This window comes from Plecotus auritus (genome assembly GCF_963455305.1).
Source record: "Plecotus auritus genome assembly, chromosome: 2".
Taxonomy (NCBI): Eukaryota; Metazoa; Chordata; class Mammalia; order Chiroptera; family Vespertilionidae; genus Plecotus; species Plecotus auritus.
This window is the reverse complement of record NC_137771.1, coordinates 30,659,083-30,675,714: the sequence shown is the minus strand read 5'-3', so window position 1 is coordinate 30,675,714 and position 16,632 is coordinate 30,659,083. Positions and strand designations below refer to the sequence as shown.

Genomic DNA, 16,632 nt, shown 5'->3' with positions numbered 1-16,632 from the left:
CTCTGCTCTTCCTTAGCTCTCAATGCACACCACTTCAGAAGCCTCAAACATAGCGTTTGGTCCCTTTTGTCCCTGACTTCTTTGGTTTCATACCATGTCTCAATGTTGTTGTTGTTTTTACTTTCCCAGGTTAGATTTGGCAATCCAGTTTTAAGTTTTGGGGTTTTTTTTACCCTCCACCATCTTAAGACGCTGCTCCTGGTAAATGCCCATCGGTCCAAGGCATAGCATTTGCATGTACCATAGACAGAGTGAATATATTTCCCAGTTTCAGTCTTAGTTTATACCTGTTGCCTAAGCATAATTAAGAATAACAACCCTTTTGATTCCCAGAAGTTTCTAGTTTAAACAGAAGGTTAAATAGTCACTCTATTCAGACCACAAAAATAGTCTATGAACAGTAAAATATAAAGTACTTAAAAGTCAAGCAGTTTGGCTGGCTAGCACAATGAATGTATGGACAAAAGCTATTCCAATGCCAGTTCAGGTCCCCAGAACATTCTTGGTTTTTATTACGTCTAAATATATTATCAAATTAAGCTAAGTGTGCTCAGGAGAGATTAGGGAATTTAATCTTAATGAATTAAAAACATGTAAATTAACACATTAATTATAGTACAGTAAATGGTTCCTCTAAATGTTAAAAATGGTATGTTCTAATAAGCAATTAATAGTTGGCCTTATCTTGTTTTTATGTTTTTAAATATATTTTTATTGATTTCAGAGAGGAAGGGACAGAGAGAAACATCAGATGAGAGACAAACATCAATTGGCTGCCTCCTGCACGCCCTCTACTGGGGATTGAGCCCACAACCCGAGCATGTGCCCTGACAGGGAATAAATCCACTGATATCTTGGTTCATGGGTCAACGCTGAACCACTGAACCACACCGGCCAGGACTTTATCTTGTTTTTAAATCATCAATGCCTTAACAGGATCCTTTCCAAAATTATTATTATTAAGTTGGAAATAATGTTTCATTATATCACAATTAAATTCCAAGAGCTCACCTATATTTAGTATAACTCACAAAGCAATTTAGTATGAACATTATGTTATTAGTTTAGGCTAATTCAACATTGTCTTGTATCTCACTATATGTCAAATTAATTACTGAGTCTAAGCTTAGAAGAAAAGGACTTGATAGTCAAATGAACTTATGACTGACAACAACCCACATGTTCTTCAAATGGTCATTACTATGGTACACCCATATACTAGTAATGGAATATATGAAATATAATGGCTACTGATACTCAAAATATGGCTGAATCTCAAATGCATTATGCTAAGTAAAAGAAGCCAGACTCAAAAGGCCACCCATTGTCTGAGTCCCATTTATATGAACTCTGAAAAAGGCTAAATTATAGTTGCCAGGGCCTGGGGGTGGGGAAAGGGGCTATCTACCAAGGGACAATACTGTTCTATATCCTGATCATGGTTGATTACATTGCATGGATTGCTAAAACTACTAGAATTATACACCAAAGAGTGAATTTTACCATATATACTTATTAAAAATTAAATTTGGGGCAAAACATTTTTTAAAAGTTTAGATCTGGAAAAGAAAAAAATGGCCGATCACAGAATGTTATCTCCCTTCATTAGGAAGAGAACAGAGAATCTGCACGTGGGAATAAAAGGCAGCTGTAACTAAACTGGTTTGCCTAACAGTGTATACTGTCAGGGTTCTAGGTTGGCACTTCTGTTTCTGCAGTGTTCTCTCTGAATCAGACTCTCATCTCTTTCTAACACAATCTTTCATACCCTCTCTGAATGCTGCTTCTTATTCTGAGCTTTCTAACCTTGGTTTGTGGACTGTCTCACATTCATAATCAACCTTTGCCTTAATATGCATTCACTGGCACCAATCCTTTCTTCACTCTTGGATCTCATGTTAGTATTTACCTCAATTCCCTTAATTCCTGATTCTATCTCAACTTTGTTCTCACTGGTCCCTCAGCTAAACTTGATTATGTCCTCTTTCCAGCCTTCAACTGGGGTTCTTACCTACCATAAGTTAAAAACCATAAATGTTAGTAATTTCAACTATCCTTGGAAGTGCTTCAGAAATAGCAAATTAAAGCCTTCCTTGGGATCCCCACCAATGTTTTCCTTCACTCCGATAAATATGACGTCCTTATTTCTGTCCAACCAAACTCTTGCTTATCTTTAAATTCTACTTAATGTTTGGTTTTATACAAAGACACAGATAAGAGGCCAACTTCTTCCTCACAAAAATCATGCTCTTAATTTGACTAGTATTAAAATTACACTTTTATCTTCCTTCTTCGGGGTACATACCTATGATTCCTGCAAAACTGCTCATCACTTAATGTTACATATTATGTTCCCTCAAACCTCTCCAATTTTTCTACACCTTTTCACAAATAAAGTTACCAAAACAGGATACCAACAAATAATAGTCAATTTATAAATACTAATAAATACAACACAATACTAACTTGACAAAAAAATACACTTTGAAAAAGAGATCAGTCAATTATGGCCCCTTATACTATGAGATAGAACAGGAATAGAAAAAAAAAAAATCATAATCTCAGAACTTCCAATAGTTAATTTTCTAGCAGTGACTTTGTTGATTCCTCACAAACCAAGAGACCCCAAACTTCACAGCCACTGAGTTTTACAACCTTCCCAACCCCAGGCAATAAATTTTATCTACCCCACCCCCTAAAAAAAGGGAGGAAAAGCTTTTTACTATAAATTCACTGTAGTTATCTCTCCCAGGACAAGCAGGTTGCCTTCAGTGTCTTAAACTTCTTAGTTATCGATTTTATTACAACCCATTGTTGTTAATTAATTGTTGAAACCATTTCCTACAACCTTTATTTCCTTTAAAGTCAGAGTATCATTTTTATGAGGTAAGAGAGAACAAGATTGAGAAAAGGTTCAGTGGAAAGCAAAGAAAGAGAGCTCTGTATTTTTATTTATTTTTTTAAATATATATTTTATTGATTTTTTATAGAGAGGAAGGGAGAGAGAGAGAGAGTTAGAAACATCGATGAGAGAGAAACATCGATCAGCTGCCTCCTGCACACCCCCTACTGGGGATGTGCCCGAAACCAAGGTACATGCCCTTGACTGGAATCGAACCTGGGACCTTTCAGTCCGCAGGCCGACGCTCTATCCACTGAGCCAAACCAGTTAGGGCAATATATTTTTAAACTAAATTTAGCTGATAGTATTTGTTTTTCCATAAACTGAGCAAAATATTTATTTTTCTTTAAGGTTAAACAGACATGTCGAGTTGCATAAAAAGACTGTTAAAAAACAGACAAAAATACAGAAAGTAAAACTAATGAGAAAAGAAGAGACAAAAGAAAGGAATAAGGAAATGGACAGACTGCAGTATGAAGAAATAAGGTTGGACTCAAGGAAAGAGAAAACAGAAATCTGTCCTCCAAAAAGCAGCAATTATCAATGCAAAATATAATTTCACCTTGTTTGTGTTTCTTTTTAAAGAAAACAATAATGTGGCTGTTTGTAATTAGTTTCAGGGAACAGAGGAAAATGGATTTCAGAGCTTTTATGACAACAGCTTCTAGAAAATGAACGATTGAGTCAAAAAATAAATGGCCATATAAAAATATCTGTAATTCAACAATATTCTTCAAGCTCAGGCTGGCCTTCATACCTCTCTGGTAATACTTGGAACAGGAAGCTATACCATAATAAAGATGAGAAAGAAGATGCTGTATAAGCTACTTCTACCTCTCTCTCTTGGACCCATCTGGGTCATAGTAGCAGCTAGCAAAAGCCTAAGGGGTAAAAGTCCACCCCATACCCAAAAATCAAAACTACTCCCACCCCACCTTGGCTCAATGGTTTTCTCCCACTGTGGTGAGGGTGGTTTTGGAAAAGCTCCTCAAATGCCAGGAAACACTGTAATACAAAAAGAAAAAACAATTCATAAGTACCCAAACTTAACTAACATTTTGGCCTCCCTCTCAAGGAAGATTGGCACAGTGGAAAAAGCACTAGTCTAGGAATCAAGAAACCAAATGTATTCTGCTTGTTCAGCATTCATTCTAAGACATTTGCTATACTCCAGGTGCAGAATATAAGCCAGAAGCTGCTGATGGTCATCTCTGCTACTAAATGGGCTGAAATGCAGGCATCAGAAAAGCTAAGGGATGTGAAGAGACATGCCTGGTGAGAAAATTTAAGAACCAGGCTCCAGTTCTTACTGTAGATATTTTCTCCCTTAAGTTGGTCTGTAATGGGCTTCTGTGACTTGCAAGTAAGTCTGGCCAATACACTTGGGTTCTATTTCTACACTGAACCTGGGTCATTCCTAATTTATTTGCTTTAGTTTCCTCTTATTTAAAATGGGCTATATCTGAGGTTTTCAAAACGTTTTTTAAATAAAATTTTATTTTTATATCAAAAATTAAAATGAATGTTTTCATATGAATGTATCTTATAAGATCAGATTATAACATTTATTTATGATCAAAATCAATAAGGACAATGGTATTTAAATCTCACCTTGAGAGTGAAAATAAAAATGACTCTTTTAGTTTAAATGTACTTTATAAGATCAAATATACTATATTTTCAATTATGACCAAAACCAATGAGGAAAAATAATGTGTTTTGATAAAAACAAGTTTAATACTAGAGATAATGGGTTTTATTTACTTCTCAGGATTCAATTTACTTCTGTATTTTGTTTTGGTTGCACATCAGTAAGATAATCTTGATTAAAAAGAATAGTTGTAAAGAGTAATGTATGTCTTTCTACATCTCCCTTAACCCCATGATATTAGTTGACTAAGGTGGAGAAAAGCTTTAAGTTCTGCACAAAAGAAAAACTGACAGCAGGTTTTTTTTAAAAAACAGATCTCCAATTGGTTGAAATTTAGTACATAATTGAGGAGACAGAGTTAACCAAAGAACATACATGCATATATGCATAACCCATGGACACAGATAATAGCGTGGAGAAGGCCTGGGGTGGAGCGGGGGGCTGGTGGAAGGGGATAAAGAAGCAGGAAATGGGGAACATCTGTAATACTGTTAACAATAAATAGCCCTGGCGGGAGTGGCTCAGTTGGTCGGGCATCGTCCCATACACAAAAAGGTTGCAGGTTCAACTACCAATCAGGGCACATGCCTAAGCTGCCGGCTCAACCCCCAGTAGAGGGTGTGCAGGAGGCAGCCCATCCATGTTTTGCTCACATTGATGTTTCTCTCTCTCCCCCTCCCTTCCTCTCAAAAAAAAAATATATATATATCAATAAAAAATATTTTAAAAATAAATAAATTTAGTACATAATATAGTTTTCATGTGTGGGTTTTTTTAAATGACTTAAACCTCATTTAGAAATTAAATCTAAGCCACATGGTTACAGAATCTAATTAGTTGCTTTATAGAACTCTAATAAAATAGATAATTCCTAAACTCTTAAGAACCCTTTCTGTCAGATTCATATATACTCACTGCCCATAGAAAATTGCAATGAAGTAAATATAAAAATTTATAATTCCTTTTTTATAATAAGGCTGCTTGTGAAAGGAAAGAAAAATTTTACCAATTCCTAGACTCAACCCTAGAGAGTTATGAACACAGGCAAATAAACTAGGTCAAATAAGAAAACTATTATAATAACCTATTCAATCTTATTAAGAACCAACTTAATGGGCAAATCATAGTAGGTGCTATAAAACAGTAGTTTTTAATTAGCCATCTAGCAAAGGACACAATACATTCATTCATTCAACAAGAGTGTCTCTTCAGTGCCACCAGCCACTGCACAAGTAACTGGGTCTAACAAGTAAACTATATAAATACTTGAGAGGCCTGGTGCATGGATTGGTGCACCGGTGGGGTCCCTCGGCCTGGCTTGTGGAGATCAGGTCAAAACCAGCTCTCCAACATCCCCTGAGGGGTCCCGGATTGCGAGAGGGCGCAGGCCAGGCCAAGGGACCCCACCGGGGCACAATCGGGGTTGGGGAGGGACTGCAGGAAGGCTCCAGTGCATGTCTGGCCCGTCTCGCCCAGTCCTGATCAGCCGGACTCCAGCAGCAAGCTAACCCACTAGATGAAGCGTATGCCCCCTGGTGGTCAGTGCACGTCATAGCGACTGCTCGAACGGTCAAACAGTTGGAGGGACAATTAGCATATTAGGCTTTTATATATATAGATGATCCCTACCCTCATAATTTAGACTTTAACCTAAGGACAATAGATGACCAATTAAGATTTTAAACCAGGGGTCCTCAAACTACGGCCCGTGGGGCCACATGCGGCCCGCCGAGGACATTTATCCGGCCCGCCGGGTGCCGCTGCCTGTCCTGCTTAGCAGCCGACTCGTCCCGGGCCCACAGTGAGCATAGGAATTTGTTCATAGTTTGTTTGTTTTTTTAAACTATAGTCCGGCCCTCCAACCGTCTGAGGGACGGTGAACTGGCCCCGTTTAAAAAGTTTGAGGACCCCTGTTTTAAACAAAGAGTACATATGATTAGGTTAACTTTTTTTTTTCCCCCCTAAAGATCGCTGGCTACTATGTGAAAGTTGCTATAAATCAGAAATAAGTAAGTCCATGGTTAGAAAGACCAATTAGGAGCTGCTACAATGATGACAAAGTAACAGGAACTCAAAAGAGGGAACAACTCATTTGATGTGTGTGTGTGGGGGGCGGGGAGGTTAGCCTCAGAGAAGTAATGTTGAAGCTCAATCTTAAAAGACAAGGAGTAAGCCAGACAAGTAGAGAAAGGGGACTTTGCGCATTAAGAGAAGACCACTGGATGGCCCTAGCTGGTTTGGCACAGTGGATAGAGCATCGGCCTGTGAAATGGAGATTCCCGGATTTGATTCCAGTCAAGGGCACATGCTTGGGTTGTGGGCTCAATCTCCAGTAAGGGGCATGCAGGAGGCAGCCAATCAATGATTCTCTCTCATCATTGATGTTTCTATCTATATCTCCCTCTCCCTTCCTTTCTGAAATCAATAAAAATATATTTTTAAAAAAGAGAGAAGACCATTTGAAAAGCATGTTTGGGAAACCAAGTAATCCCTTACAATGGGTCTTGTATGGGGTGAAGCATAGCTAGAACGGCAGATCAAGAAAAACATAGTAAAGAATATTTTATATAAGAAACATCTACAGAACACTGGGGAGTACTTTTAAGCAGGGTGATAATATGACCAGGCTTTCATTTTAGAAAATTTTTTCCAGAGACACTTAGCCTAAAGAAGACAAGAAGTGCAAACATCCAAACAAGAATTCATGCTTGCTAACAGATACACTGTCCTAATCTAATAATTTATCCTCACAACCAAATATGGTCCAAGCAAATACTCTGAGCTTAGAAATCAAGCAACAAGTACCAAGTTCAGACCGCACTGCAGTTGACATGGCTATTGAAATAAGTCTGTGTAGATAAAATACTAAAAACGTAATAATGGTGGCAGGAGATAAATGGAATGAAGAGGAAAAAAACAGCAACTAAGAAGGAAATAACAGAAAAACAATTTTATTTCAGGGTAAAAATTACTTCCAGTTTTCAATTACACAAATCCATCTCTTGTATGTAATACTTAATAAAGTGTGGTTCCTAACAAGCAGTTCAAAAACCAAATTTAATACATACACTTAAGAAAATAACAAAACAAAAACTAGATTAGAAACAGCAAACTATAACAGAGAACCAGTAGCTAGTTTCCCACTGTTTAGAAAGAAAGCTCTCCCTGCCTGGCTGGTCCTTGAAGCATACCAACTAAAACAGGGATAAGGTGGGGCAGGGTAGGGGTGGGTAGGTGGGAGTGGGCTGAAGGAGGCCTTGCTATTTTCACAAACAGTCCTGATCAATGAACCGAATGCTCTTATTCCAATTATTTTTCTTTATATAACAGATATATCTTAGGTACAAACATGACAATAGATATAATGAAGAATCCAATTATTTTAAGAAAACAAATCCTACCTTTCCAGGGTCATCCTTGGATCGAGGCACTTTAAGGAAACACTTGTTCAGCGACAGATTATGTCGAATGGAATTCTAAAATTAAAGAAGAAAAGCCATACAGTAACTGGAATCCAAAAAGTAAAATCCACCTTTAAAAACAGAATCAGAAATCTAAATATCTCTATGCACTGGAATACAATTACAAATAGAGTAAGCTTTTTAAATGAGCTTCAAATTTAAACCTTTTTGATTTTCAAATTATGAATGCTACAAAGGAAAGCAGTTATTGAAAGTTGCTGGTGAATGTTACAAAATTCCAAATAATGGACTATATGTCCCATTTTAAATTTTTAATGATGCAGGGAGATGCCTATGATTAATATTAAATATTAAATGCTAAATATAAAATTATATACATATTATGACTTTGTGATTCATTCATTCTTGGAAACAAGTCAAAATGCAAAATGTGCATAGCTTTTTTACATAGAATTATACGTGATGATTATTTTCCTCTTTTCTGCAGTTCAAATGATCTATAAAGCACATGTATTATCACTTTTTAATGAGTTAAAAATTCGAAACAAATAATTCCACTGCTCCATTACAAGAGCATATATCCACCAATCAAGTTCTCACTGCAATCTATAAGAAAGAAAAACAGAAAGAAGACACTGACTACAAAGGGCTAGCAAGAACATTTAGGTTTCTCAATGTCGCAGGAATTGAGCCTGCGGACTGAAAGGTCCCAGGTTCAATTCTGGTCAAGGACACATGGCCGGGTTGCAGGCTCGACCCCCCAGTGGGGTTGGTGCAGGAGGCAGCCAATCGATGATTCTATCTCATCACTGGTGTTTCTATCTCTCTCCCTCTCCCTTCCTCTCTGAAATCAATACAAAAACAAACAAAAAATAACCACCTTAGATGGTAGGAAAATGCACTTGGAAAAAAATCTGTGAAAGAAGAAATCTTTCACTAATACGTAGGATTATGACACAATTTTTTTAAAAATATATTTTATTGATATTTTACAGAGAGGAAGGGAGAAGAATAGAGAGCTAGAAACATCGATGAGAGAAACATCGATCAGCTGCCTCCTGCACACCTCCCACCGGGGATGTGCCCGCAACCAAGGTACATGCCCTTGACCGGAATCGAACCCGGGACCCTTCAGTCTGCAGGCCGATGCTCTATCCACTGAGCCAAACCGGTTTCGGCTATGACACCATTTTTAAAGAAAACATCTAAAGGCCATTTCTTCTTAATGAAATTCTCCATGATCCATTCATTCCATAATTGTTTATTCCAAAACGGCCAGGTGGAGAGGGGCTCCAACTACATTTAACCACGACTTAGAATTTTGGAGGTTGTTTTGGGCATTATGTTTATTTTATTATTTAATACAAAATTCAAAACTCTAACAATAATGCCTATATTAAAAGTTCCCTCTCATGGGACTATATTGGTATTAAAAATTTTAAAGGATGAATATAAATCAAGCCTATCTTATTACCAAAACATCAATTTAAAACTTATGAATGGGAGTCCTCTTCTGCTTGGAAAGTAGACAGCTACCAAGAATGACGATCTCTCCCAAACAATGAGAAAACAATGGGTTAGCCCACTCCCTCCCCAAATCACACCTGTTTGAACAGCCTTAGAGAGCTGAGGTTGCAAGGCAGCCCAAAAAATGAAATTCCTGCGAGAGATAAGCCCATTCAGTGAGAAAGGGGATAAACTGTCTCACCTTTTGGCAGAGCCTGGGGGAAAGAAGTGACCACCAACCAAGAAATTAGCTAAAATTTGAAAGGCCAAGCATGGGCTAAATCTGTCAGTTTAGAGCAGGGCTGGGGAACCTTTTTTCTGCCAAGGGCCATTGGATATTTATAGCATCATTCGCTTAATATAATTCATTTAATATAAATTTATGTTGCTATGAAAAAAAAGCTCCTAGTCTTACTGAATTTTGAGTCCTGCCTGTGGTTGCCTTGGCAGGGCCAGACCAAATGACTTTGCAGGCCTTATATAAGGCCTGCAGGCGGGAGGTTCCCTACCCCTGGTTTAGAGCAACAAGGTTCCCAAACACAAGAGAAGCTCCCAATCACTTTCAAGCTCTTCTCCATGCACCTTCACCATATGCTCACAAGAAAGACTAGGGAGTGGGGGGTGGTTAGGAAAAGAGACCAAAGAAAGTCTGCTTTATTGCATAAGCAGCAAAGAGGCAACTGACAAGCACAAAGCCGGAGACAAAACCCCACCACCTTCTATAAGTATTACAAAGCAAAAAACTTAAGGTAGGGGCAGCAAAATCTCTCACTTATAGGACTCTGGCAAAGACTGCTTCTAAGGAAGAATGGGAAAAAAAAAAAAACTAAAAACTTCTGCCTGTAGGGAAGGATAGGAAACCCCTTCCCAGGACATAGGCAAAGATCTACTGCTGGTGGGAGAAGAGTAGAAGCAAAATCCTTTTACCTCTGGGACAGTGTCAGAACTACCTTAGCTGAGGGAGGGGCAGGAAATTATCCCAAAAGCAATTATAGATGCAAGGCTAGTCTGGCTGAAGGAAAGAAACACTAAAAAAGCCACACTCCCAAGTCCAAGGGCCTGAGTAAGACTGAAGCTGAATTAAAACAACAGATAAACCCCGGACCCTACCAGTAAGTAATAAGCAGAAACAATCTGATAGAGAAGAGGTAGAAACATATCTCTTATCCCCACGTGTAGCAAGATGTACAGAGACAACTAAAATCTAAAAAGAAAGCAGTAAAACTGAGAAAAGCCTACAAGCACCTAAACCCTTCATTCCCAGCCCAAGGTAATAGGAGCCTACTGCTGGAGAAATGTAAAGTCTGCAGTATACTGAGGACAAAGATACAGACAACAAAACCCATATCCAGTGCAAGTATTGATTGATTCAACTCCCCACAAAAATGATCTGGGACAAAAGATGCTTGTCCATTTATAAATAGTATTTGTAATACTATTTATCTCAGTCTCCTACACATCTATTTGGCACTCAATCAAAAATTTCAAGAGATAGAAAAGCATGGGGTGGGGGGGGACCATTGTCAAGAGATAAGCAAAAAAAATCCAATTGAGAGATGACTCGGGTGTTAGAACTATCAGATAAGAACTAAAAAATAACTATGACTACTATGTTAAAACTAGAGGCCTGGTATACGAATTCATGCACAGGTGGGGTCTGACCGGCCGGGGGGAGAGGCCAAGGGCAGTTGGCCAGCTGGCCCTGCCCCCTGGTAGAACTCCCAGTAGAGGGGACAATTTGCATATTAGCCTTTTATTATATAAGATACCAAGTAGAAAAACGTGGTAACTTGCATAAAGAGATGGGGAATTTCAACACAGTTGTGGAAACTGTAAGAAAAGAGTCAAATGTGAATGAAAGATACAACACATGATCAAAGATAAAGAATTCCACAGATGGACTAATCAGTAGACTGACACAACTATGGAGAGGCTCGGATATCTTGAGGATCAATCAACAGAAATCATATAGACTGACACACACACATCATCATCATCATCATCATCATCCAAGACTATGGAACAATACAAGTAATCTGAGTCCCAGAAGGAGAGAAAAGAAAGCAATGAGGCAAAAAAAATTTGAAGTTAACAGTCAAGAATCTTCCAAAAATAACGCAAGACATCAAATCACAGATGAAAAGAATTTCAGAGAACACCAAGCAGAATAAAAAATCCACACACTTATGTTCATTAATCAAAATGCTGAAAGTCAAACTGAAGAGAGTATATTAAAGGCAGCAAGAGTAAAAGAGATTACATACAGAGAAATAAATATAAGGATTATAGCAAATTTCTCAAAAACTATGCAAGACAGAAGAAAACAGAATGACATTTTTAAAATACTAAAATTTTTAAAACTGTCTATTTTATACCCAATGAAAATACTTCCCAAAAATTAAAGCAAAACAAAGACTTCCAAACAAACAAAAGCTGAAATAATTCATTGCCAGTTGGAAGTTTTATAAGTTCCAGAAATTATAAAAAGGGAGGTAAATTTTAAAAAACACTTTTTCTTATTTATGCCTTTAAAAGATAACTGTTGCCGAAACCGGTTTGGCTCAGTGGATAGAGCATCGGCCTGCGGACTCAAGGGTCCCAGGTTCGATTCCGGTCAAGGGCATGTACTGTGGTTGCGGGCACATCCCCAGTGGGGGGTGTGCAGAAGGCAGCTGATCGATGTTTCTCTCTCATCGATGTTTCTAGCTCTCTATCCCTCTCCCTTCCTCTCTGTAAAATATCAATAAAATATATAAAAAAATAAAAAATAAAAAAATAAAATAAAATAAAAGATAACTGTTGCCCTAACCGATTTGGCTCTGTGGATAGAGCATCGGCCCACGGACTGAAAGGTCCCAGGTTCAATTCTGATCAAGGGCATGTACCTTGGTTGGGGGCACATCCCCAGTACGGGGTGTGTAGAAGGCAGCTGATCGATGTTTCTCTCTCATTGATGTTTCTAACTCTCTAACCCTCTCCCTTCCTCTCTGTAAAAAAATCAATAAAATATATTTTTTTAAAAAAAGGTAACTGTTAACATAATTTATTATGGGGTTTTCAAAATGCAGAAGTAAAATGGATGATATTGTAGCACAAAGGATGGGTCAGAGGAATTAAAAATTATCCTATATAATGAAGAGCTAATATGCTGATTAGACCGAACAGCAGAACAACCATGCGGACAACAGTCCAGACAACCTTCCGGATGAAGCCAGGGCTGTGAGGGCCGGCCAAGGATGCAAGGGGCTGCGAGAGCCAGCTGGGGCTACGAGGGCAGGCAGAGGCTGCAAGGGCCGGCAGAGGCTGTGAGGGCCAGCCGAGGCAGCCAGGGCTGCGAGGGCCGAGCCCCTTGCACGAATTTCATGCATTGGGCCTCTAGTAAGGTTTATAAAGTTCTTCCACTATACAAAAAATGCTATATTTGAAGGTAGAGTGTGATTAGCTAAAGATTTGTTTGGAAAACCCTACAGCAATCACTAGCAAAATTTAGTCAGAAGTATCAAATTATAGTGGAGATAAAATGGAATCATAAAAAATAATCAATCCAAATTGAAAAGAAGACAATAAAAAGAACTAATTAAACAAACAAGTTCATCTACCTACCTTAAAAGTTCAAGAAGGGGGTGAGGGTGAGGTGGGATTCAAGATGGTCAGAAGAAGAAATCAAGACAGTCTATTTTCTAAATGGTTTCAAGGAAAGAACACATCTCTAAAAAACTGAAATATTGGAAGTCTTTAAGGCTCTGCCCTATGTCCTTTTTTCATTTCTACATTTGCTACCTAGGCAATCCCATCAATAATCATGGCTTCAATGACCACCTATGACACTTAAATCTATCTAAATCTCCAAACTAGAACTTTCTCCTAAGTTTCTAACGTATTTTCAAACATCTACTAGATATCTCCAGAAACACCTCAAACTCAACGTGTTTAAAACTAAACCAATCTTTATTTCCAGTGTGATCATCTTCCCATTTTCCCTTTTCATTGAAAAGCAATTATTCATATATAAGTTGCAATCAGAAACCTCTACGACAGTGGTCAGCAAACTGCGGCTCATGAGCCACATGCGGCTCGCGAGCCGCGGTTTGCCGCTCTGTTGACTAATGAGTTTGCCAACCACTGCTCTACGACATCCTAACATCCTTCCTTCTCACCATATATAACAAATCTGTCACCAAATCTTATTAAACTTACCTTTGACCTAGCTATTGTATTCCATCTCTTCTGTTACTATCCCAATCCAGGCACCAGTCTCACCAAATGTAGTACAATTGCTACCTAACTGGTGCCCAACCTCCACTTCCCTCTTTTTGCCCCTCCTTCACCATTCTCCACCTTGCAGGCAATTATCTCTTCACAAAGTAAATCTGATGTCACTCTTTCACTTAAAACCTTTCAACAATTTTCCATGGCACTTAGGATAAAATCCAAAATCTTTAACAAAGCCTCCAAAGGCTCTTCATCATCTGACCCTACCTTACTGTATACTCATCCCCTCCAATGTTCTCTCATCTCTAGGCTTTCCATTTGTTGATCCCTCTGCAAAGATTGCCCTCAGTCTTACTCCATCCCTTCATCTGATTGAGTCTACTTAATTTTCAATTTGTTCATGGTTTAAACAGCAGTTCTTTAGGGAAATCCTTTCTGACTTTCAGATAGTATTGCATTAGGTCTCACTGAAGTTGTAACCCAGGAATCTAAACTTTGAAAGCACTATAAGTGATTTTTATTTTAAACTTGAGTTTAAACTGGCACCTCCAATTCAAATCAACAATCATATACTACCTGTATTTCTCTTCTTATACTGTGAGAGGCCTGGTTCCCCAAAACATCAATACATGCATTCATTTGTTCTACGCTACCAAACACATAAAATAGTTTCAGAATTTCTCCCAACTTCTTTTCTTAAGAGTTAATGGAGATAAAGACTGACTCTAGCAAAATATCACTCTCCAAATCTACTAAGTAAAATTCATGATTTCTTGGCAATTCTTTTCATCTTTAGTATAAATCCTATGAAGGTATATATAGTCAGGAAGCTCTTTCCAAAAGTGTCTCGAATTTTTTTTTCTTGTGATTACATTACTCATTTGATATGATGTTAAGGCTTATTTGTGTCTACTTATATTTAGTTTTAAGGTTTCCTTTTCCCATCCTTTTTTTCCCTGTGTGTGTGTGTGTGTGTGTGTGTGTTCTTAATCCTCACCCGAGGGTATTTTTTCCATTGATTTTTAGAGAGAGTGGAAGGGAGTGGGAAAGACAGAGAGAGAGAGAGATACATCAATTGGTTGCCTCCCACATTTGCCCCAACCCAGACTGGGGATTGGCCCTGCAACTGAAGTACGTGCCCTTGACTGGAATCAAACCTGCGACCTTCAGTCTGCAGGCCCACGCTCTAACCACTCAGCAAAATCGGCTAGGGCACTTTTGGGTAAAACACATGGTCCCACACTCAAAACTATGTAAAAAGGTATACTTGAAATCTTAATCCCTTCTACATCCCTTCTATCTCAGTTCCATCCATCCTCTATAAGGTAACTATCTTGCCTAATAATAGAGAAACATGTAAATTGACCATACCTCCGCTACGCCCACAGCCCATCAGAGTATGCAAATTAACCCAATAAAGATGGCGGTTAATTTGCATACATACCTGGGTCCCGGGAACCTCCTCGGCACCCAGGTCACTCCCGGCACCCAGGTCACTCCCAGCCGGCCATCCCACGGAGGCTTTAGGCTTAGGGGTACCCGATTCCCAAGCCTAAAGCCTGGGGTGGAGGCTGTAGGCTTGGGAAGGGGCCGAGCCTGCCATCGGAGGGGCGGGGGTGCCCACTTCCCAAGCCTACAGCCTGGGGCGGAGGCTGTAGGCTTGGGAAGGGGCTGAGACTGCCATCGGAGGGGCGGGGGTGCCGGCTTCCCAAGCCTACAGCCTAGGGCGGAGGCTGTAGGCTTGGGAAGGGGCCGAGCCTGCCATCGGAGGGGCGGGGGTGCCCGCTTCCTAAGCTTACAGGCTGGGGCAGAGGCTGTAGGCTAGAGAAAGGGCCGAGCCTACCATTGGAGGGGCAGGGCAGGGGGGTTGCCCGCTTCCCAAGCCTAGAGCCTGGGGCGGAGGCTGTAGGCTTGGGAAGTGGCCAAGAAAGTTGTCATTTTTTCATGGTGAAGGGACTGGAATCCATTGTTGATGAAAATACCTTGGTGGCTGCGGTGACTGGCAGTGACTGCAGTAGCAGGGTGATGGGGCTGGCGCCTTTCCCAATCAGCCCAGTCGCCTCCCGCAAAGGGAGGACAGACTGCTCAAACAGGGAGCAGGCCTAAGCCATCAGCAGGACATCCCCTGAGGGCTCCCAGTATGTGAGAGGGGGCAGGCTGGGCTGAGGGACCCCTCCCCAGTGCACGAATTTCGTGCACCAGGCCCCTAGTCCTATATAATAAAAGCCTAATATGCTAATCAACTGAACGGCGGAATGACCAGTGGAACAACCAGTCACTATGATGCACACTGACCACTAGGGGACAGACACTCAACACAAGAGCTGCCCCCAGCCTGCAGGCCCCAGGCCAGCCAAGGCAGGTGCCAGTGGGGGGCCCCCTAACTGCCCCGCCAGTCACCCCACATATCAGCCCTGATCACCGGCCAGACCTAGGGACCCTACCCATGCACGAATTTCGGGCACCAGGCCTCTAGTGTTTATTATGTGTCTCATTATTCCTAAGTTTCTTTTTTATAACAATAAACAAATATATTTATCTTTCCCCCACATAAAAAGTAGCATAATATATCCCCACATACACATAACACTGTTGTATTTTTCTTTTATTACCCTATACTCCAGTAACATAATAGGTTAATTTTCTTTAGTAAGGTGAAGAGCACCAAAACTTAAATTCCTTTACATATACTTTGGGTTACAAAACCATTCAGTTATGGAAAATTCAGAGAATGTTTTTTAAACTCTTATGAAGCATTTAGAGTTATTTTTAATATGTACTTTCCCTTCAATGCCCTGACACAAAATGAAAAGGGAGTTTTACCTAAATATTAAAATTCTATTTCAATCCTTTTGTATGACGATGAGCACATTTCCTCCTCTGGGTGACTTCAGTTGGCTCTACATTTCTGGAAAGGTGATTGACAGCTACTTTAGGAT

At 39.6% G+C, this 16,632-nt stretch overlaps 1 protein-coding gene across 3 annotated transcripts in view; it reads right to left on the bottom strand.

Annotated features, from left to right (window-relative positions):
- The window catches only part of FOXJ3 (forkhead box J3), a 123,963-nt gene that overhangs the window by 52,667 nt on the left and 54,664 nt on the right, over positions 1-16,632 (bottom strand). For all 3 annotated transcript variants that reach the window (XM_080652857.1, XM_080652859.1, XM_080652858.1), the window contains exon 4: positions 7,955-8,029. In XM_080652857.1, the coding sequence (XP_080508983.1) occupies positions 7,955-8,029 (75 nt within the window). The remainder of the gene's footprint in view (positions 1-7,954; positions 8,030-16,632) is intronic.